The sequence below is a fragment of the Vigna angularis genome, chromosome 3, assembly GCF_016808095.1.
Source record: "Vigna angularis cultivar LongXiaoDou No.4 chromosome 3, ASM1680809v1, whole genome shotgun sequence".
Classification (NCBI taxonomy): Eukaryota; Viridiplantae; Streptophyta; class Magnoliopsida; order Fabales; family Fabaceae; genus Vigna; species Vigna angularis.
Genome location: NC_068972.1, coordinates 12618346 through 12641369, shown reverse-complemented (window position 1 = coordinate 12641369; position 23024 = coordinate 12618346). Strand labels below are relative to the sequence as shown.

Here is a 23024-nt window from a genome sequence, read left to right as displayed (position 1 = left end):
TTTTATAGCTATATGTTTATCATTAATTTTCTATTTAGAGTTATGTATAATAAGACACAAATATCTCTATATATTCCAATTAATAAAAAGCTATACTTAAACGTGAATTTATCTGCTTACTATAAAAACATAAATTTATTTAGTGAATAATTTCTATTCTTGTAAATATATTTTTCAAATTTCTCGAAGTACCTGAAACCAATAACCAACTATAAATTAAAAATAAGTTAAATATATTTTTAGTTTTTAAACTTTAACATAAAATTAAAATTTATTTTCATTTAGAAATTTGATACATTTTTATTTTTAAATTTTAAAAATAATAAATATATTCTTTCTAATTCAATTATACTAAAGTTTCTTTATGTGTCAAACATATTTTTATCTTAACATTTGAATAATTTATACCCTTTAATATATTCATATTTTAATTTCAGTTAAAAAATACATTTGATTAGCAAAAAAAATATAAATAAATTTAAAATTTAAAATTTAAAATATATCAAAATTTTAAAAATAAATAAATTTGAATTTCGTAAAAGATAAAAGTTTAGAAACGTTTGATATTACACTTATAAGAGAGAATGAAGGCCCACGAAAATAAAAAGAAAACCGAGATACATTTCCTGTATTTATTACACCAGTCCCCTTAACAGGACCCATGCTTCAATTCAACACAATACTAACAGAAAAAGAAAATTTAGTACTTTGCATAATAGAAATAGAAAACAGTAGCACTGCATACCATCACTTTTTGGATAAGACATACATAACCAAAAAAAAAACAGAGAGAGAAAGGTGACAGGACCAAAGCAATAATGGTGTGGAGCCATATCATTGCCTGCCAATCTGCCCTGGCCAGTTCATCATGCTCCCTTCTATAAATTAATTCATCATTTCAATTCCATCCTACACCACATTTCTGATCTGGAATCGAGAGAATGAAATTAAACTAGACATAAAATTAATATGTAATTATATTTAAATGTGATATTAATTTAATATTTTTTATTAAACTTTAGACAGACTATTCAATTTTTTTTACTTGTATATATTCTGATATGATTCTTGTCTAATAAAGTAAACCGACACCACATGCATTTTATTAAAGGTCGAGATTGATTTAAGAAAAAAAATTCCGAGTGTTATAAAAAAGACATACTAAACGTGTCGTTTGTTTAATTTAATTTTAGTACAAATTAGAAAATGTAAACATGCCCAAATAATAAAAAAGTCGTAGGTAAGAATTAGATCCAATTTTACTAAAAATTAAATATACGGAGAAAATACACAATAATTTTAAACTGTTACTCGATCAAATCAGTAAGCTTATTGAGTAGTTTTCATACCTTAAGTTCAGAAAGCAATTGGCAAATGTTCCAGTCCTGGAACTGAAGCAACAAAACTAAACCCCTGCGTGGATTAAAAAGGAACAAAGTAGATTCACCAACTTCCACTAGAAATTCATAGAATATAAGTTGATTTTTCAATAGCCATTAATATATTAATCTGCCCCTGTGAAGCATCATGGCAATTAGGAAATGCTGAAATTCCCCTGCAGTGGAGTTTCTTAGGCAGGAACCCCTAATCAGCTTTCACAGGTGCAGGTTATTCACTTGATAAATGATAAGTCAGCAGTTTAAGAAAAAAATATATCGAAACAGACCAATAACATGGTAGAACTAAAGGGTATCAGTCAACATCAGTCCCGCAGGGTCTCATATCCTAACTAGTCACCTAAAAACACGACTCTCTTGCGTAGCTGCTCAGTTTGCACGCTCTCTGAGGACTTCAAGATCCATCTCTGTTGGGTCTGTTGCCTGAATCTCGTAATGGATGCCCTGTAGTTCCCTTCTGAACCTGTCCTTGGATGTTGCATAAAGCATCTTAGAGCGAATGCGGGATACTGAAGGAGACCTGTAAAATAATCCCTTCGTAAACCGTAAAGCAGAAGAATAAAAGCAACAAAAGATGTACCAAAATGTTTGAGAGAAACTTCCTCTGATTTAGTCCAACAGCAATAAATAGAAGGTAAATTTTATCTGAAGTGTCAGATAAGCTAGTTGAAAGAAACTGTGAGTCATATTTTGACACCGGCCACACAATTCTTTCAAGGCCGTCTATCTTGCAATCATAGTCAATCTATAAAATAATCGAAACACCTAAAAATATTTATCAACACAAAATTAAAGATATAAAAAACTATCACATTCGTTTAGTGAGGATGACAGAACATAAATTAACTACTGGAAACATTGGGAAAAACAACTAAGCGAAAAAAGAAGTCACAGAGCTGACAAAGCAACATACAGTATGTTACTAATGGATAAGTCTAGCAGTTGAGAAAAAATAAATTCTGTCCCCAGTTCAAAGAGGTATTAATTAAAGTTCAATTTTGCTTGAAAATATGTAGACAGTTCCATTACAGGTTACCCCCTACTCCATTTGAAAATATGATGATATATACCCCAATAATAAGTTTTCGTCGACTAGCACATGCCAAATATCACGTGGATCCCAAATAAAAAAGATTACAAGTTCTTCCACAGTAAAAAATAATCATAAGAAAACAACCTCTCGCGTCAATTGATGACCAGACAAATTCCGTTTATACCAAGTTTATATCACAAACAAGGAGAAACTTTATAGCTTTACCAATGTCTAAAATCCATCCCGTGACTTCAAGAAAAGAAAAATATTCCAAATTGTGTAATTCCAGTAAGTAGTCTGGGTAAAACAGTTCAGTCATTCAAACTTACTCAATATTATTTGTATACTTTTCTAGCAACATTTACGATTGGAAAAGATCTAGGTAAGTCAGCAATGATCTAAGGATAAACAATCAAAGAAAAGTATACACTAGCTTATGAGACAGCTATAAGCTACGTAATAAATTGCTCGGTATATTTTATAAAATGAAATATACAGAAACCTTTTCAAGTTTCTACACTAGAGAATGCAATAAGATATCGGACTTTGACATATATGCATAAAAATTGAGATCTAAGAACTTGTCAAACTACTTGTTCAGTCTCTGTCACTCGTATGTTTAGAGTGGGCCATAACAAGAAGAATGAAAATAGGCATTCAAAATAACAGAATATTGGTTACATTGAGAGGGTGCTGGATGTTTCCAAGTATAGTGTTACGAAGAATTGAATATGTCATAGGTGTTCCACCTTTGGGGTTGGAAATAGGAGATAGGAGCATTTTCCTCTCACATCTCTCAATAAAGAGAAGGTTAAGGAGTGGAGAGAAGGTTAAGTTTTGTATGATCCGGGGTTAGGCTCATGATTACTCGAAGACCCTTTTATTATTGGAGGGGAGTCATAGACAATCATTGTATTGCGTGTCTCGTCCGGTGTGATCTTTACTTTTGTTAGACAATTAAAGATGTACGTAAGGAGGTTAGTTTGTTAGAAGAGAGAGAGTATAAATAATAAACAGAATGGGGGAGAGGGGTATCAGATATTATTTTGGGATTTAGACTGGACCTCTTGGCCAGAGGAGGAAGGGAGGCTTCCTTGGGAAAGAGATTGATACTTGTATTTTCTTTTCTACACATTACAGAGGAAATAGAAATACATATACATACATGATTCTTTTATACTGTGAGTGTGTGTGTGAGCATAGAGCTGTTGTTCGGTTCCTTGAATAAAGAAACCTAACAGATTTGGTTCGACCTGTCGGATCGGTATCGGAGGAGCAATCGGAGCGCGTGAAGAAGAAGAATGGAGGGGAAACTAAACGCACTAGAAGGAAGGATAGAGGGACGGAGGGTGGCGATAGAGTCGACCCTGGAGGAATTGAAGGCAGGGATGCGAGCGATGACTCTCGCATTTCAGCGATCCTCAGGACGACGCTCCAGGAACCGAGATCGGAGCTCGGAAGGAAGTCGTAGTTCCATCAATGGCAAACGAGAACGACGATTATCGGAGAGTTCGAAGGAGGAATCGGAAGACGACTGAAGCGAAGTACAACGCAGTTGGACGAAGCGCGTTGAGCTACCAACTTTTGAAGGTATTGATCCCATGGGTTGGATCGCAAAGGCTGAAAAGTTCTTCAACATACAGAGCGTAACCGAGAAGGAGAAGATGAAGTTGGTTTATATATGTATGGAGGGAGGCGCGAGCTACTGGTTCCGCTTCTGGAGGAAGAAAACCAAACACCCAACGTGGAAGCTGTTTACAGAGGCGCTGACATGGAGGTTCGACGGACTGAACCGGGGCACCGTTTTTGAGAAATTGGCCGCGGTGCGACAGAAGGGAAGCGTCGATGCGTACATCCAGGAGTTCGAATATTTGGTGGCGTAGGCAGCGGGAGTGAATGAGGAGCAATTACTGGGATATTTTTTCGCTGGGTTGCAGGAAGAACTGCGAAATTTGGTGAGGCCGCACGACCCACGCGATCTGTTGACGGCGATGGAGCGAGCTCGAGACGTCGAACAGGCTGGGTCGGGATCGTGAGGGAGTGGCGGAACGGGAGGAAAAAGAGGGGCGACATGGGGAAAATATTTCGCGAGTTTCGAGACAGTCGTAGAAACATATCAAGGATCATCGGAGGCATCTGTGAACGCTGGTGGAGGGCATGGCTCGAAGAAGGAGGACGTCTCACTTAAGATTGAAACTGTAAAATAATTCTAGAGGGCTTGATTGATCCCTCTCACAATCTTCTATTTATAAGAATAAATTGATACACAAATACATGATAAATAGGGTAACCCTAGACACAATATAATCATGATAAATAGGGTAATCCTAGACATAATATAATCATGATAAATAGGGTAACCCTTGACACACTATAATGATGATAAAATAGGATAAATATCCTAACACTCCCCCTCAAGCTGGAGCATACAAATTGTATGTACCAAGCTTGGAACAAATAAACTCAATCCGAGGACCCCTTAATGACTTGGTCAATACATCTGCGAGTTGATCGTTTGACCCAATAAACTCAGTACATATTTCTTTGGTCAACAACTTTTCACGAACAAAATGACAATCAATTTCTATATGTTTAGTCCTCTCGTGAAACACTGGATTTGATGCAATGTGGAGAGCAGCTTGATTGTCGCAATACATCTTCATAGTATGGATGTCACAAAATTTAACCTCTTGAAGGAATTGTTTCACCCATATAAGTTCACATGTTACTGATGCCATTGCCCTATACTCGGCTTCCGCGGTTGATCGAGCTACTACATTCTGTTTCTTACTTTTCCATGAAATAATGTTTCCTCCCAGAAAAACACAATATCCTGTTGTAGACCGTCTATCAATAGGTGAACCTGCCCAATCTGCATCACAATACCCAGAGACATGAATGCTTCCTTTATCTTCATATAACAATTCTTGCCCGGGAGCCTTCTTTACATACCTTAGAATGCGAATGAGAGCATTCCAATGGTCAATACATGGAGCCTGCATGAACTGACTAACCACTCCAACTGCAAAGGATAGATCTGGCCTTGTAATAGTGAGATAAATCAGTTTGCCAACCAGCCTCCTATACCTCTCTGGATCGGAGAATAATTCACCTTCTTCTGTCCTTAATTTCTGGTTTGGGTCCATGGGACTGTCTACCGGTCTACAATCAATCATGCCTGTTTCTTGTAATATATCAAGAGCATACTTCCTTTGGGAGATTACAACTCCATCTTTTGATTGTGCTACTTCAATGCCTAAGAAATATTTGAGACTTCCAAGATCCTTGGTTTGAAAATGTCTACACAAGTACTCTTTTAGTTGAGATATTCCAACAGCATCATTTCCTGTAATGACAATATCATCAACATATACTATTAAGTAAACACATTTCCCGAGAGAAGAATGACAATAAAAAACTGAATGGTCTGCTTCACTGCGTTTTAGCCCAAATTTTTGAACAATGGAGCTAAACTTTCCAAACCAAGCACGTGGGGATTGCTTGAGGCCATATAGAGATCGATGCAATTTGCATACCATACCAGACTCCCCCTGAGCAACAAACCCTGGAGGTTGCTCCATATAAACTTCTTCCTCAAGATCACCATGTAGGAAGGCATTCTTGATATCCAATTGATGAAGTGGCCAGTGACGAATGGCTGCCATGGCAAAGAAGAGACGAATAGTAGTCATCTTGGCTACAGGAGAGAAAGTGTCACAATAATCAAGACCATAAACCTGAGTGTAACCTTTTGCAACAAGCCGAGCTTTGAGCCGATCAATTTCACCATCAGGGCCAACTTTAACTGCATACACCCATCGACAACCAACCGCCTTTTTTCCTGGGGGAAGGGGCACCAGCTCCCAAGTATTACTGTGGTCAAGAGCCTGCATTTCTGCAATCATAGCTTGTCGCCATCCAGGATGATCAAGTGCTTCTTTCACATTCTTGGGTATAACAACAGAGGACACTGAGGATAAAAGAGAAAAATAGGAGGGCAACAATCGATGATAGCTTAGAAAATTATAAATGGGATGAGGGTTCCGAGTGGAACGAGTACCTTTTCTGAGGGCAATAGGCCATGCTGAATCATTTGCACCAGGAGGCGTGGGAGGAGGTGACGAGGGAGAAGAATCTGAAGTAGGAGATTCACCATTGTCTTGGGGAGGTGGACTATCCATTGGGGCCCTGTGTGGGATGATCTCAGTATGTGGAGAAACAGGTGTAGAAGGATTGTGATCATGACTGGGAATGACAGAGACAGTGGAGCTATTTGACTCAACCATTGGAATAGGAAGGACCTGCTGGAGGATAGAAACATCCTGAACAGATGGAGAGAAGTAAGGAGTCTGTTCAAAGAATGTGACATTGGCAGACATGTAATACTTCTTAGTTTCAGGAGAGTAACACCGATATCCTTTTTGAAGTCGAGAATAGCCTAAGAAGACACATTTGAGAGCGCGAGCGGAGAGTTTGTCTAGACCTGGAGACATGTCATGAACAAAACATACACAGCCAAACACTCGGGGAGATGTATGAAAGAGAGGATCATTAGGAAACAAAATGGAGAAAGGGACTTTATTATCAAGAGAGGAGGAGGGCATCCTATTAATAAGATAACATGCAGTTAAGATGGCATCCCCCAGTGATGGACAGGAATATGGGCACCAAGCAAAAGGGTACGAGCAGTTTCAACCAAGTGTCTATTTTTTCGTTCTGCTATACCATTTTGTTGTGGTGTATGAGGACAAGTAGACTGATGTAAGATACCATGGGAACTCAAGATGGCAGAAAAGGAGGATGAAAAATACTCTTTGGCATTATCACTTCTTAATATTTTGATTACTTGATCAAATTGATTCTTGATTTCATTCAAAAAGGATGTAAAGATAGCTAACAATTCAGAACGATTTTTCATAAGATAAACCCAAGTACATCTTGAATATTCATCAATAAAGGTAACAAAATATCTAAAACCAAAGGAGGAGATACGACTAGGTCCCCATATATCAGAATGGATGATGGAAAAACTAGAATTACATATTGATTGAGACCTTTTAGGAAAGGAAGATCTAACATGTTTTCCTAATTGACATGACTCACATTCTAAGGTTTGGAGACCACTAAGTTCAGGACACATCTTTTTTAATTTGGACAAATGAGGATGGTCAAGTCGATCATGTAGCACTTTAGGATTAAGAGCAGCAACACAAGACACCCTTGGACGAGATCCAAAATGGTATAATCCGCCAGCTTCATATCCTTCTCCAATCTGTCTCCCCGAACCACGCTCCTGTATAACAAAAGATTTATGATCAAAGGTTATTGAACAATTTAACATTTTAGTCAACTGGCTTAAGGAAATTAAATTAAAAGGACAATTAGGGACAAAAAGGACTGAGTTGAGATTGAGGGAGGGAGACAAAGAAACATGACCGACTCCTTTGGAAGAAGTTTTAGATCCATTTGCAAGGGTTATGAAATGAGGTTTTTCTCGAAAGGAAATAGATGAGAACAAAGAGGTATTACCAGAAATGTGATCAGAAGCACCTGAGTCAATTACCCATGAATTTTGACATTCCATAGATTGAGAAACGCAGGCTGTTGATGTATTGGGAGATTGAGATGGTTGTGCCAAACTGTTAGACTTTAACCTTAAATACTCTTGATATTCATCCTCAGAAAACATAGAAGTGGAGGTTTCAGTTTTCAAAGTGGAAGTTTCAGTCTTCGAAATATTGGCGGTTTTGGAAGGGAAACCATGTAAGGAGTAGCAATTCTCTTGAGTATGACCCATCCTTTTACAATATGTGCATTGAGTACGTCCCCGACCTCCTCGTCCTCCTCCTCTAGTGCCACGTCCTCCTCTTCCTCGTGTGGCAACCATGACAGATGGTTCCACTAGTTCATGCGCTTCTTGAGTTTGAGATACCGGGACACGCAGAAGGCGAGTGGTCAATGTTTCCATAGAGGGGACCTCATGACTAGTTAGAAGTTGATCTCTGAGATGATCAAAATCGGGATGTAGGGCACGAAGGATCAACACCATGTAGAATTTGTCTAGTTTCTTTTTTATATCCTCTAATGGATCTACTTCCAAAAACATCCTAAGTTCTTCGACAGCAGATTGGGCTTCAGCCATGAAGGACACCATATCATGGTCTGCCATTTTAAGAGATGCAAGTTTATTCGTAGTGTCATAGAGACGTTGAATATTGTTGGCATAAATGCTTTGGGCTTTCTTCCAAAAGGAGTGACAAGTTTTGAAAGCCCTCAAAGATACAAAAAGTTTGGGTTCCACTGATTGCCATAACAGGGCACACAACTGGAAATCTGCTTGTTTCCACTGATCAGCTTTTTCAGTAGGCACATGGCTTCCATCTCGCTCAAGGTGGTCATAATGCCCTTGGCCAAGGAACCACATTTCAACGGCAGCAGACCATGATAGATAATTTTTTCCATTTAGCTTCTCGGAGGTAATTGATGGACTTCCAGAGAAGGAAAGAGTACTGCCAGACGCCATTTCTGAAGAAGACGAATAGTACTAACGAAGAACAAGAAAACCCTAAGGGTTTAGACGAAGGAAACTTTGACAGTGATGGACGACGGTGGCCGGCAATGGCGGGCGGTGGCCGGCGGTGACGGTGGCCGGCAACGGCGGGCGGTGGCCGGCGGTGACGGTGGCCGGACGGTGGCCGGCGACGGACGACGGTGGCCGACGGTTGACGGTGGCCGGCGGCGGGCAGCAGCGGGCAGCGGCGGGCAGCGGCGGGCGACAAAGAATTGTGGCGCCAGACAGATATATATTACGAGACAGAAACCAGAGTCGGATCGACCCGCTCTGATACCAACTTAAGATTGAAACTGTAAAATAATTCTAGAGGGCTTGATTGATCCCTCTCACAATCTTCTATTTATAAGAATAAATTGATACACAAATACATGATAAATAGGGTAACCCTAGACACAATATAATCATGATAAATAGGGTAATCCTAGACATAATATAATCATGATAAATAGGGTAACCCTTGACACACTATAATGATGATAAAATAGGATAAATATCCTAACAGTCTCCAATAATACGAGCTCCAAAGTAGGTAGCAGTGGAGGGGAAACAACCAAGGCCGAGGGGTAATAACTCTACCCTATCCAGAGTATATAAAAAAGCGAGAAGAAGGACGTTGTTTCCACTGTGGAGAGCCTTACAGCCCAGGTCATAGGTGCGCCGAAAGAAGCCTGCGGGTGATGATTTTGGCAGAGGAAGATGATGAAAATGAAGTAAAGGACATCCCAGAATTGGAACAAGAGCATGGAGTTGGCTGTGTTTTCGGCAAGAGGGCTCACCCCATCAAACATGATGAAATTGCAAGGATGGGTGCAAGGGAGAGGAGTTCTAGTATTAATTGACAGTGGCGCGAGCCACAATTTTATTTCAAACCGACTAGTGGGAGAATTGGGACTGGAAATAAGTGAGACACCACTTTACAAGGTGAGTATGGGGGATGGGCAGAAAAAATAGCTCAGGGATGCTGTAGGGGGGTTCCATTAGTTTTGGAAGGACTGGAAGTGAAAGAGAAATTCTACCTCTTTGACTTGGGAGGAGTAGATGTGATATTAGGGGTGGCATGGCTAGCAAGGGTGGGAGAAATTAAGGTAAATTGGAGAGAACTTACGATGCGATTTGAGTCCAAAGAAAAGGAAGTAGAAATTCATGGAAATCCAACATTGACATGTAAAGTGGTTATCCCTAAGGCATTGTTAAGGAGAAGGGGATAGAAACCATGCCTCTAGGTTGGAGCTTAAGCCAAGCAGAAATGACTGAGGGAGACTGGGAAGCAGAGAGAGTAGCACCAGGAAGCGGGATTGCAACAGATTTTGGCAGAGTTCAAGGGGGTGTTTCAAGAACCCCAGGGGCTGCCACCTGAGAGGAAAATAGACCATCAAATTCCATTGAAGGAAGATAGACTTCAAATTCAAATTAACTCAATACAGTTTGTGCGTGCAGTGGAGGTTCTGTACACGAAGCTCCATGACAAATACACCGAAGTCAAGACTAAGAAACTATCGGATTTGGAACACCTTAACGAAGAACAACTTAAATTCATCAATTGCTTGTCTGCTGCAAAAGAGATCATAAAGTACTTGAAGACCGAGAAGGAAGAGCTTCTTGGACAAGTCAATGATTTGAGAGTCGAGCTCGCTTCGCTAAAGGCCACCAAAGACAACCAGTTAGCAGACTATCAGATGCTTTTGAGGAAGGAAAGCCGCAAAAATGAAACTTTTTTCTGAAGAAGTGGAGAAATTGCAGCAGCTTTGCCAAGAAGGAGCATATCATGATTTGAATAATAGTAGAAGGATCGTAGCTGTAGAAGACCATCAGGTGGAGGGAGTTTTAATTGTAGGAGGATAGACACACGTACATCCCTCTGAAGGTGCTACAATGAAGGAACCATCAGCAACACGGGAAGGAGATACCCCAAGTCTTAATAGAATGGCAAGAGGGTGGTTTGGAAGGGGCTACTTGGGAGGAGGAGCAGTATATCCACCAGCAGTTCCTTAATTTCAACCTTGAGGACAAGGTTGATGTTGGGAAGGAGGGTAATGTTAGACAATTAAAGATGTACGTAAGGAGGTTAGTTTGTTCGAAGAGAGAGAGTATAAATAATAAACAGAATGAGGGAGAGGGGTATCAGATATTATTTTGGGATTTAGACTGGACCTCTTGGCCAGAGGAGGAAGGGAGGCTTCCTTGGGAGAGAGATTGATACTTGTATTTTCTTTTCTACACATTACAAAGGAAATAGAAATACATATACATACATGTTTCTTTTATACTGAGTGTGTGTGTGAGCATAGAGCTGTTGTTCGGTTCCTTGAATAAAGGAACCTAACAACTTTACACTTGGCTTGGATTTTCCGAAGTTATGCCTCATCGTGGTCAAGTTCTTATCTTTGGCATGGAAATATGTTGGAGGAAAGAAAGTATGCTTGGCATATTTCTACTATGCTGTTAATATGGTTGTTGTAACAATAAGACTTTTTCCCAAATTTTGCCCTAGGATATGATGGGGTTGATGGATCTCATAATGCTCAATGTCATTTCCCAGAAGAACAAAAGGGGTTTCTTTTTTGTTTTCTGATTGGTACACGGAACCTTTTACTTGTATCAGACAATGTGGTTGGTTTCGGACCTGCCTTTGATTGATATGATCTGGTTCTTTTAGAGGGTTACGCAACCCTTGTACTCATTTCAATAAAACTTCATTGGCGCATCAAGGAAAAAAATACAATCATAGTAAACGATTGGAATCATATGTAGATATACTAGAGACTTACATCACTATAGAGAATTTAAATTGTATAATCTGCTTTCATTTTACCCATAGATACCTCTTTAGATGGGCAAAGTGGCCATGATACCCTAAGACGTCTTAGGCTTTAAGTATTTATCTGTATTTCAAGATTTGAGGCAAGCTACACAGATGCAACAGTAAAATGCTATACCCAGATGCATGAAACAGTGTAAACAGAAACCAACGTGGGAATATTAGAATGAGTTAATATGATATGCAATTTCTAAAGTAGTGTATGAAATCAAGAGACTAACCATGCCACGAAAAAGATTTTGCTCTTCTGGCAGTTCTCAGATGTCACAAAATCAAAGTCATAAACAGCATATCGGCAATCACTTTCAGGCAAGGATGCAGTGAAATCATCGTAGCTCTCAGCAGGGCCTCCGGTTTTCTCTACCACAACCTCTTGCTTTATCTCGTCAATTTTAAAAACCACATAGCGATGAACTTTCTTCCTCTGTAATTCCAGGAACGTGTTAACGCTATGCTCAGCAACACCCATTCCAGAAGAGGCATTTCCCTACAATGAAGCAACATATTGATTAATTCTAAATTATAGCCCCTTTCAAATTCAATGTTCCAACCATGTTACCAAAATCGATAACGATAAGGACAATGATGATGTTCTTACAGTAAAATGAGTCTTAGCAGTCAGGAAAAAAAGGACAACAACCCAACAGGAGAACCAATCATATACTCCTAACAAATGTAATTCCCTCGAGCTCGGTCACAAGATCCATATGCAGTATGAGTGCAAAAATTAAATAATATTTCAAAAGTAACAAAATGCACTTACTTATTTTGCATCCAATCCCTGAATCAATTAAAAATTCTGATGCAAGCAACCCTAAAGTTAATTGCATCTCAAAGCAACTTCATGCATGGGAAAGGAACAAAATATTCAATAAACTTTGAATTGTTAGCATATGATCTAGCCTGATTTCTTGACCCCTTCCTTTGGTAAGATAGTATGTATCATCACAGTGAACCAATTGAAATTTAAGCCAATGGATAGATAAAAAACCTTCTCATTTCAATTTCTGAGTCATCCTCGTAGCGAACCCAACATAGCACTAAAAATCTAACACATACCAGGCCCAACTCAAATGCATCAAGGAGAAGTTTCGAAATACTAGAATATAGACCCAAACCAAAAGACAACATAAAGATCAATGTCGATTTGATGTCAAGTGAGTGTAACAAACTAAAAAGCATGAGATTAAACAAAGATGTAGCATTAAATTTGTAGCATCAGTAAAATTGGACCTAGACAGCGCAAAAATAAATAAAAGTTCAACAAATCAAGTGATAACAACACAGGCAAAATAAGGAAAACAAACAAGAAAGTAAAAGTGTTAATTAAAAGATATATATATATATATAGAGAGAGAGAGAGAGAGAGAGAGAGAGAGGCGAAAAGATGAAAGGAAGAGCTTACCCCTCCCCCTCCTACTCTGAAAGCCATGGGTACAGTGAGATAAAAGATGTGTTTTGCGCAGCGAGAGAAAGGTAAGAGAAATTGTGTGGAGAGGAGAGAAAAATAGTGAAGAAAATTATCGAACGCAAAAAAAGGTATTTATTCTCTTCACTTAAGAAAGGTAAAGTAAAACCAAAGCAAAGGGAAAACCTCCACAAAAGAGAAACGCAAATACTTTTACAAAGTTGCAAAAGTCCCCTTCAGTTTACAATTTCCAAAGCTCTTTTTTGCAATTTAGTCTAAAGTTTGAATTACGAAATAATGACATATAAAGATTTAAATATAGTTTTATTTCTTTAATCTAATACAATTATTTTTTTTACTTTTTAAATAAAAAATATGCAAATTAGTCTTTAAAAAATATGACGATATTTTTGGAATCATTCTAATATTCTAATATAATCCTTTATCTTAATAAATAACATTTTTCTAGTATGCTGTTAATTTATTATTGGTAAAATATTGGCCTAACTCTTTTCATTTAGGTGATCCTGTGTGATGAAATTACCTACCCACTCTATCGACTAATTAGTCTATCATATTTTTAATTGTACATTTGCAATTTAATCTATCAAATTAGTAACTACTTTAATCTTTTAAAGCGTTTTTTTATTTAATTATTTCTTCTATTCAACTACCACGCTAAACTACATGAAAACGTTTATTGTTTTCTTCTAGTCGACGCAAGTACACTTGAACGGATCTCATAAAAATTCGTCTTTTTTTTTGCTTGACTAAAATTTATTCTTTATATTTATAATTTTATTTTTTGGATTTTATTTCATACAGTTTTAAGTCCTTAACTTTTAATTATTCGTAGTTTTCTTTTTAAATATCCACAATTTCTTATTATTTGGACCTTACACGGTAAAAATGGAAACTAAAAGAATTCCTCATTCTCCGATTCTTTTTTTCTAAAGGATTGGAAAGATAACAACAAATTTTAAAGTTCTTCAATGTATTTTTAAAAAATTGAACAAATTTAAGGAAAATTAAAAATTATAAGATTAAAATTGCTCAAAAAAAATCAGGTTTCAAAATTATAGATAACTAAAAACTAAGAGACTAAAATTGTGGAAACAATTAAAAATTAAAATTATAGATTTTGTAAAATATATGGATAAAAAAAACATTGATAGATCGTCTCGAGTTAATATTTAAATTCAAAAGGGACAAAATTACAATTAAGTCTGTTTTTTTATAATTTTCAATTGAATTAATAAACTAAAAAAATCTTATGTTATACTATATTATAAAAGAAAAGAAGTTTAAAAAAAAAAAAGCCTTTGTCGCCTAAAACTAAGCTTATGTTTTTGTAAATACTTTAAATTAAATAAATGATTGAACATAAAAAGTAACAACAATATAATGTCTATAATTAATAATTGAAAATATATCACATTTACAAAAAGAGACTTCCAATAATTTGTCACACACAACTATTTTTGTTATAACTTGATTACTTAATACATTGAATATAGATTATAGTTGTCAAAATGGATCACAACCCGCGCCAATTTGGCCTACTACATGTTTAAGTCGGATTGAGTTTGAAAAAATTGTATTCTTTTTTTGTAGGTCAGATTTTAATCTGGCTCATTTAAACTCGGCTCATGCGGGTTGAACTCGTGGTGTCCTGGGTTGACCTACCAACCCACCTACCTAATTTATTTTATTAAAATTTAATTTTAATTTTATAAAAACATATTTATTATTTTGTTTTTCTTGAAAAAATGATTTAAGTTCCTTACTTTCAAAATTAATTAAACACTCATCTTGGGAGTGAAATTTAAAAGTCAAATTTATTTACATTTGAATTATAAAAAGTTTGTAATTTTTTTTATTTTAAAAAAAAATTAATTAAGTGAGCCGAGCCAATCCATTTACCCACCAACCCGTGATAGGTCAAACCGGGTTCGAATTTTTCTTGCTAATAAATGAGCTGGGTTGAATTGATTCACTAAAGAATCAATCTCTGGTGGACTGGGTCAAATAGAATCAGATGACTCATTTTGACAGCTCTTTTATTTATTTATATATATATATATCCTGCATGTATTTCTAAATAACAGAATAAAAAAGGAAAATTTACTAATTTGGCATACAAATTAGAAAAATGTTTTATTTTTACTTAATACATTAAAAAAACGGTAAATTTATCTTGAAAAAAGTTATTGAATTTTAGAGTATATTATAAATTAATTAAGAAATGGTTATAGAAAACGTCTCTAGCATTAAATGTAACAAACCATATTTAATAAGTTACTTTAACAACATTTTTATAACTTAAGATATTAATATAAGATTTTTTCACAGTTTAAGAAGCTCTAGTATTAAATGTAACAACATATTTAATAATAGTTACTTGAACAACATTTGTACAAATTAAAATGTTAATATAACTCTGTTTTACAACTTACAAAATATGCTAACTTTCCCTTTAAAAATTAATTTGTATACATATATACTTTATAATTTGTCTATAATATATATTATACTACAGTAGATCATAGAGTCCTTATAATTTGTCTAACAATATGAAGTTTCACTCTACCACTTATAACATCTTTTTTCTCTAGAATTGAAACAACTCTATTTTATATATAGATACCAAACTTATAAATCTTTAGTAAATCAATGAGGGTAAGTGTTTTAAAATATTTCTTATATGTTTACTCATTTAATAATTTAAATTGTAAATTATAATTTTTATAAATAGAATATATCGTTTGAATTATTACATAATATTTTTTATATATTATTATTATTTAACGTGTATATCTATTGCATAGGTTTTATCTAATTTTTTTTCTCTCATTTCTCATTGATACGTTTGGTCTTGTTTTTCTATTTTTCTGAACTTACTCTTCATTTTAGTTCCATTTTCTTATAATTTATTGGCTTTGTATTTAGTGAGATTTTCACTAATTTACAAACAAGAGATTTTTTCACCTTAGATATTGTTCTACTCAAACAACATTTATCCAGTTTCTTATAATTTGTCTTTATTGTTTTTTTTATATGGTTTAAAGTCTAGTTATTCATGATTATTTTATTTATGATGGGTTCGTTTAAAGAGATTTGAAGTATCTTAACAATTTTTTTATAAATAATTTTTTTAACAACTTTTTTATAAATAATTTTTTTATAACAGTCACGTGTTATTATATTCTATTAGTTCATTTGAATTTATTTTTTAAAAAATATTTGAAACGAATCAATCATAAGTCAACACGTGTATATTGTCAAAATAAAGTTTTTTAGAAAATATTTTTCTTTGTAATATGCATAAGTTTCGTAATTTTGCATAAAGTGAGATGATCGAGGATGCTAATATTGGAATGACCAAATTACCTTAATGAAAATCACATATTTATGTCCATGATAGTCAAGGAATAAGGGGGTTTAAATTATAAGGTGGTTTATATTGGATTTGTAGTGATATAATCGATTTTTTGAATGTGGAATTGATTTTGGACTTTAGTATGACAAAGGAAACCAATTATAGAACCGAATTTCCAAGAGAAAGTAAAAAAAAAATCTAATTTGACTCATCTTTAGAAAAAATTATAGCTTAGGTTGCTAGAAAAACTAGATGTAGATTTGTTATAATTAAATCATTATAAAATTGTGTGTCTTGCGTTTTTTTATCTAATATCTTTCTTTCTGATTGATTAGGACTTTAACAATGTATTTCATACTAATTAATCTTATTAAATAATTCATAAAATTTCATTTAAACAGTTTTTGAACACACACACACAGACACACACAAACACACACGCACACACACACTCACGCGCACACACACACCCCCACCCACACACCCACACCCACCCACTCACACCCACACACACGCACACACCCACTCACACACCCACACCCACTCACACTCACCCACACACACACGCCCACACACACACGCACACACACATCCACACACACACGCACATGTTATTTTTTACATACATTAAAAAGTATAATATTTATAGTCCTTTTTTTATACAAAATTTAATTTTTGTTTTTGTCTCAAACTTTGCATCATTTTTGTTTTTAAACTTTATTAATGAATTAATGTAGTAACAGTAATAAAATAGAAATTTGTTGATGTGATAATAAAAAGTGCTATCATGTATATTCATGTGCTGATATGGACACATAAATATAACTACATACAGACATGATAATTCTGTTTGTGCTATCTATAAATTTTGTTTGATGAGAATGACTACATTTATTAATTTTTAAGTTTTGGATATAATCAAAATATAATTTTACATTTATGTACTAAAAAATACTTAGCTCCAAAACTTTCTATCATATTCTTTTTCTTTATATTTCTAAGTACATTTTTTTTATTAGTATTCATCTGCTAATATTTCTTGATTTAAGTACATTTTTCTTTATATTTCTGGATTAATATTTAAAAGACCAATTTTTTTAACTTCAAGAAGAAACTATAAATAAATCTAATTCCTTAAATGAACCGGTTTCGATCACACCTTGCAACACAAGTTTGAACCAACTTTATAAAGTCAAGAATCAAAAGCATTTACTCTAATTCCTGTCATAACTTTAGTAAACCATTATATTCATAATCACGATTAAAGTTTCCACAGTAGCTAACAAATAAAAACTACAATTTTTTTTTCATATTTAAAATTGGCCAAAAAAGAATATCCCACATAAACCCTTCAGGTCAATAATAATTGATTTTTTTATTATTATCAATATTCTCAAAACTCAACCAACCTAGTAGTGGTAAGTTTCGCAGACAATACCGACCGTAAGAAACAGCCAAGGAAAAAGTATAGTAATAATATTCTTAGTTCTATATCTATTGAGAAATTAGTGCCAGTGATAATCATAATTGGGAATGGGGAATGTATCATGAAGGTCATAATCAACGATCAAATTGGAATATTAACGAGTAATTTCGATGAAAATATCAATAGTTATCAATGTATACATATCACTGTTTTTCAATATTATCATAATAATCGTTCATTGTCATAATTATCCCATGATGGGTATTTATGTCAGTATCACGACAAAAGACACCATTACCATAATGTTTATAATAAAGATGATGGATGGTTAATGATAAAAAAGAATGCTCATGATGATGAAGTATAATGATATAGGTGGTGATGAAAATAGATAAATATATTATTCTTGCTTTGGCCATCAACATTCTCATTACAACCATTAACAAACCAGTCACCGTAACAACAAATAAAATTATAATGATGTTTACGTATAATTACTATCTCGATTGTCGTCTTCTTTATACTTTTATTTATTTATTTATTATTACTATTATTATACCAAGAATTTTATGTGATTAAATAAGTGCGTGAAATTAACTAACATACAGTAAGTGCATTTAATTATGTGTTTAATCTTAATTAATATAATGTGTGTGATGGTTGTGGTTGATCTTAGATATGAAGGGGTAAATACAATAATTATAAGGATTAAATGTAAGATATAAGTTGGATCTTGGAGTTTAGGGCTCATTTTAAAACGGATTTCAAACGCACAAGGCTTTGACTTGAGAATGATAACAGGTGCGGATAGAAAAAAAAAAAAGATAATAAAAAAATTATCATCTGCATTCTCATCCATACGTTTCTCTCTGAGTTTCCTCCCCTTCATCCTTGTTCAACTTATCATGTTCTTATTTTCTTCGAAATCATAAAGCTTAGTTCTTTTCCCCTTCTTGGTGGACAAAAAATTAAAATTGTGGAATTTAATTTATAATTATATAAATTTATATTACTTTAAGTATATTAAAATAAATTTATTTCAAATTTAAATTAATATTTTTAAATTTTAAGTCCAATCTATTTAATTGGATTTTGATTAAAATTTGGTAGTTTGTTGAATGGTGGGATTTTGAGTAGTTTAATGCTGTTATACTTATTTGGATGGAAATCGAAAATTTTGTTTAGGTGTTTTTTGAACTACATTTAGAGGCCTTATTTAATGGTCGTATTTAGAAGTTTAAGGAAATAATATTTCAGCATGTATATAATAATATTTGGAATTGATTTGAAAAAGGTTTAAATTGTGTAATAAAGTTAACCTTTAAATTAAAATGAATTAAATCATGAGATAAATTTTTGGGTGAAAACGTAGAGTTTAGCATATTAGTTTCATAGTTCATTAAATATGGTGGTGATATGAACATGATAGTTCAATTTTATGAATTTCTCTAAAAAAAGATTTAGTTTTGTTTAATAGTAGCGTACTTCTAAGGATGTTAATTAATTTTAAAATAATTTTATAAATTTACTATGGTTGTTAAATCATTTTGTCTTTGTGTATGCTAAATAAAAGGATGAGGTGAGATGATTTGATGTGAAACTAAGGTGATTAATGTTATATAGTTATTATATAAGGTTAATATTATAATGATTGGAGAACAATATTATCTTGTTATCTACTTATAATACTTTAATATGACTAGAGATTAATTTAGATATTATTATTTTTAGATAAAATTGTGATAGTTAAGGTTAGAAATGAATTTAGATTTTAATTCAAAAATTAATTATAAATTAGTATTTATGGTGATTTTTTTTCTCTAAAATTGTTTATTATTTAATTATTTTATTGTAGGACTTGAATCATATAAATAAATATGCTATAGCCAAGCGAAAATGATTGAAAGTTATTATTTGCTCAAGTAATTACACAAAGTCTATAATGTTTTAATAGCTACCAACATGATAATTTGAATTACTAATTGGAATAAAAATTTAAAAGCAAATATGATATTCTTATACTCTATTATAGATTACCCAATGTTAATTTAATATCTAAATATTCAACACAATCTTTTAAATTTATTTACTTTCAATCTCTGGTAGCATTTTATTTTACTTTATGTATTTACATAAGTTATATATTATGATCTATTAATTTATCAATTGTTTTTAAAAGTTATATTTAGTGTGATTTTAGTGTTATATTTATTAAGGTTTGTGAACTATTTATACCATACTATTTTCAGATTAAATACCTAATTATATGAAGTCCTGTATTATTTTTCTTCTAAATAATAATAATAATAAATAGTATTATTATTACAGCTATTATCGTAGTTGTGGCTGCTATCACGATCAGAGTGTGGAGCTAGAGAAAGATTTGGTAAGGTGACAACTATGTATTTGGGCAGCAATATGTTTTGGTCTAAAACTTAGAAAGCAAATCGAGCAACGTAAGCATAAATAAAGATGTTGAATAAGGTGTAAGAGACCAAATTGAATTTTTGGACACTACTAAAAAATCAGCACTATCGCCAAGCACGTCATGTCAAGATGCAGCTATTAGCTACATAGCCTTTTCAAAACATAATACCAATATTATTCCTTTTTAATAATTTTATTTTCCCATATGTTTTTCTCTCTTCCACTATGCATGTTCATTTTTTCTTTTTCAGTCTTTAACATATTCTTTTTCCAGTATGATACTGATTTATAAAATAAATTATTTCTACTCTTTTAAATATCATGGATAGGACTTCCTCAGTTCTTTCGGTCGAGTAAAAGTTTTGAACAAAGTCAACTACGTTTTAAAATAATATTATTTTATCATCAATTAGTTAGAAATAACTTTAATAATGGTGCTAAAATATTATTATAAACTTTATTATTTTAATAATATGAAAAATTATGTTTAGATAAGATTATAATACATACTCGAAATCATCTTAATTATATATCCGAGATCATCTTCATCTATATTTCCAAAATCATAAACTTTGGGTGTATAGTATTCTTCTAAATTATTTTGTGTATAATTAGATCTCTTGAGACAACATCATATCACATTGATAATGACAATGTACTGACAATTGATAGTAATCAAGGAAGTTAAGAGTTAAAACATATTAGTTGAATATTAAGTTAACAAAGGTGATTATTTATGTGACTTATGTATCAGGCAAAAAGTTCAAAAGCCTAATATAAATAACATTGTTCATAAAATAATTAAGATACATGTTTATTATTACAATATTTATTATCATTTCGCACACATCTTTTACCTTGAGCGTCAAAGTTTCTTTTTGCAGGCACACCAACTTTCAGTCTAAGAAGGAGCATTTCATATTGGAAGATAACAATATCATTTTGAAGGTTCTTTTGAGTTTTCTTGTAACATATTAAATATATGCTATTAAGAATTATTTTGGAATATAAAGAGTTTTATGTAATATAACCTATAAAAGGATACACTTCTAACCATCAATCTTGCCAGAACACTCCAATATTTTGATCTTATTAGGATGACATGTAACCATTGATCCCATGAATTATCACCCACATTTTTGTCTTTCTTAAGTGAGACATCAATATATTTCTTTAAGTGTATATTAGAACAATCCTTCCATGATTTCTCATTAGGAGAGAAAAGTTTGTCTGTGTTCTTTACAATGTGTATTAATCTTGTAAAAACAATAACAATTTACAAGTATTTAGTTGTAATATTCTAATTCTATATTATATATTTTTCTATGCAATTTTTTTAATTATGTTATTATCATTATTATTAGATAACCTAAATATTTTATTATTTGAAATTTCTAATATAGTATATAAGAAAAGTAATATTAAATAACTATTTAATAGATAAAAATATATAAAAAAATTATAAAAAGAAGAATAGATAAATCTAAGTAATAAGTGAGGTTTATCCTTCTCAAGGCTTATCTATGTGTAATGAAGAGTTCAAAAACAAAGATGGATTAGAACCAAGTTATACCAAATCAAAAGAGTGCCAAGAGAGGTATAATATGAAATAGCGATAGATTCGAATGATAATGTAGTTATTTCATATTATATATATATATATATATATATATATATATATATATATATATATATATATATATATATTTACTTGGTAGGATGTCTCTAATATTATTTTATCTAATTATTTTATATTATTCCTAATTAAGTATCTTGGTGGAAAGGCTTCTAACCTTATTTAATTATTTTTTGTAATTTATAACTATTATTACTTGCATGGAGTGTGCTTAATTAACCTTTTTTTATTTCATTATTCTACATTATTTAATTAATACTGCATATTTTTTTTTATTTTGTAATTATAATTATACATATTGATTTAATTTATAATATAATTTTTTGGTTGAAAAATAAATTAGAGTATATCTATATATTTAGAAAAATAATAAAGATTAATTATAAATTTTATAATAATATTGTTACATAAGCTTAACGTATAAACAACCCACCGTAGATTCGCAATCCTGTTTCAAAGATACTTTCAATCAGCACCATATATTATACGCACTCTTCTGTCGAAAGCAAAATTTTCCAATCCGCAATTAATAATTGTCAATTAAGAAATGCATCATATTATTTTATAAATACATCAAATCAATCTCAAAGAAGACTATGAAATGAATAAAAGAATAGAGTGTGTGAGCAGATTAATTTAGCCGTAATATTCCCAAGTTTCAAACCTTAAGTTCACGTGCGAGTGGCTTCCTTTTCATATATTGCCAACTACACAACAAGTGGATGAAAAGAAAATTCTAATTGCAATATTCACTTTAATAACCACAGTTATTAATATTTGTTTAGTCAGTGTCTAACACGTTTGACTAGAATTGGTAATGATTTCATCACGGTGATCGATGAACAACGTGATATTAGGGATTCTAAGAATCAACTGAGTTTAAGTAGGGCATACAGAAAAAAAATAGTTTTTTTCTAATATTTGGA

General features: G+C 33.0%; 1 protein-coding gene across 2 annotated transcripts; it reads right to left on the bottom strand.

Moving 5' to 3' along the window:
• Nucleotides 1-1438: 1438 nt before the first annotated feature.
• Nucleotides 1439-13419, bottom strand: LOC108326171 (actin-depolymerizing factor-like). 2 transcript variants are annotated; one of them, XM_017559498.2, is made up of 3 exons: nt 13228-13419; nt 12044-12309; nt 1439-1917 (listed from the first exon to the last, which is right to left on the bottom strand). In XM_017559498.2, the coding sequence occupies exons 1-3, from the start codon at nt 13252-13254 to the stop codon at nt 1767-1769; spliced, it is 444 nt and encodes a 147-aa protein (XP_017414987.1). In that variant the 5' UTR covers nt 13255-13419; the 3' UTR covers nt 1439-1766. The 2 variants fall into 2 exon arrangements, with proteins under 2 accessions (XP_017414987.1, XP_052731066.1); XM_052875106.1 differs by lacking the exon at nt 1439-1917 and adding an exon at nt 7563-7723 and having other exon boundaries at nt 13228-13387.
• Between the last annotated feature and the right edge of the window lie 9605 nt (nt 13420-23024).

What these genes read in the sequence shown, in the direction of transcription:
- LOC108326171 (XM_017559498.2), bottom strand. Translation starts at nt 13,254, where the DNA reads ATGGCTTTCAGAGTAGGAGGGGGAGGG. An exon ending in TCAGAGTAGGAGGGGGAGGG is followed by an intron (nt 12,310 to 13,227) that starts GTAAGCTCTTCC and finishes GCTTCATTGTAG; the next exon opens with GGAAATGCCTCTTCTGGAAT. An exon ending in AAAATCTTTTTCGTGGCATG is followed by an intron (nt 1,918 to 12,043) that starts GTTAGTCTCTTG and finishes ATTATTTTACAG; the next exon opens with GTCTCCTTCAGTATCCCGCA.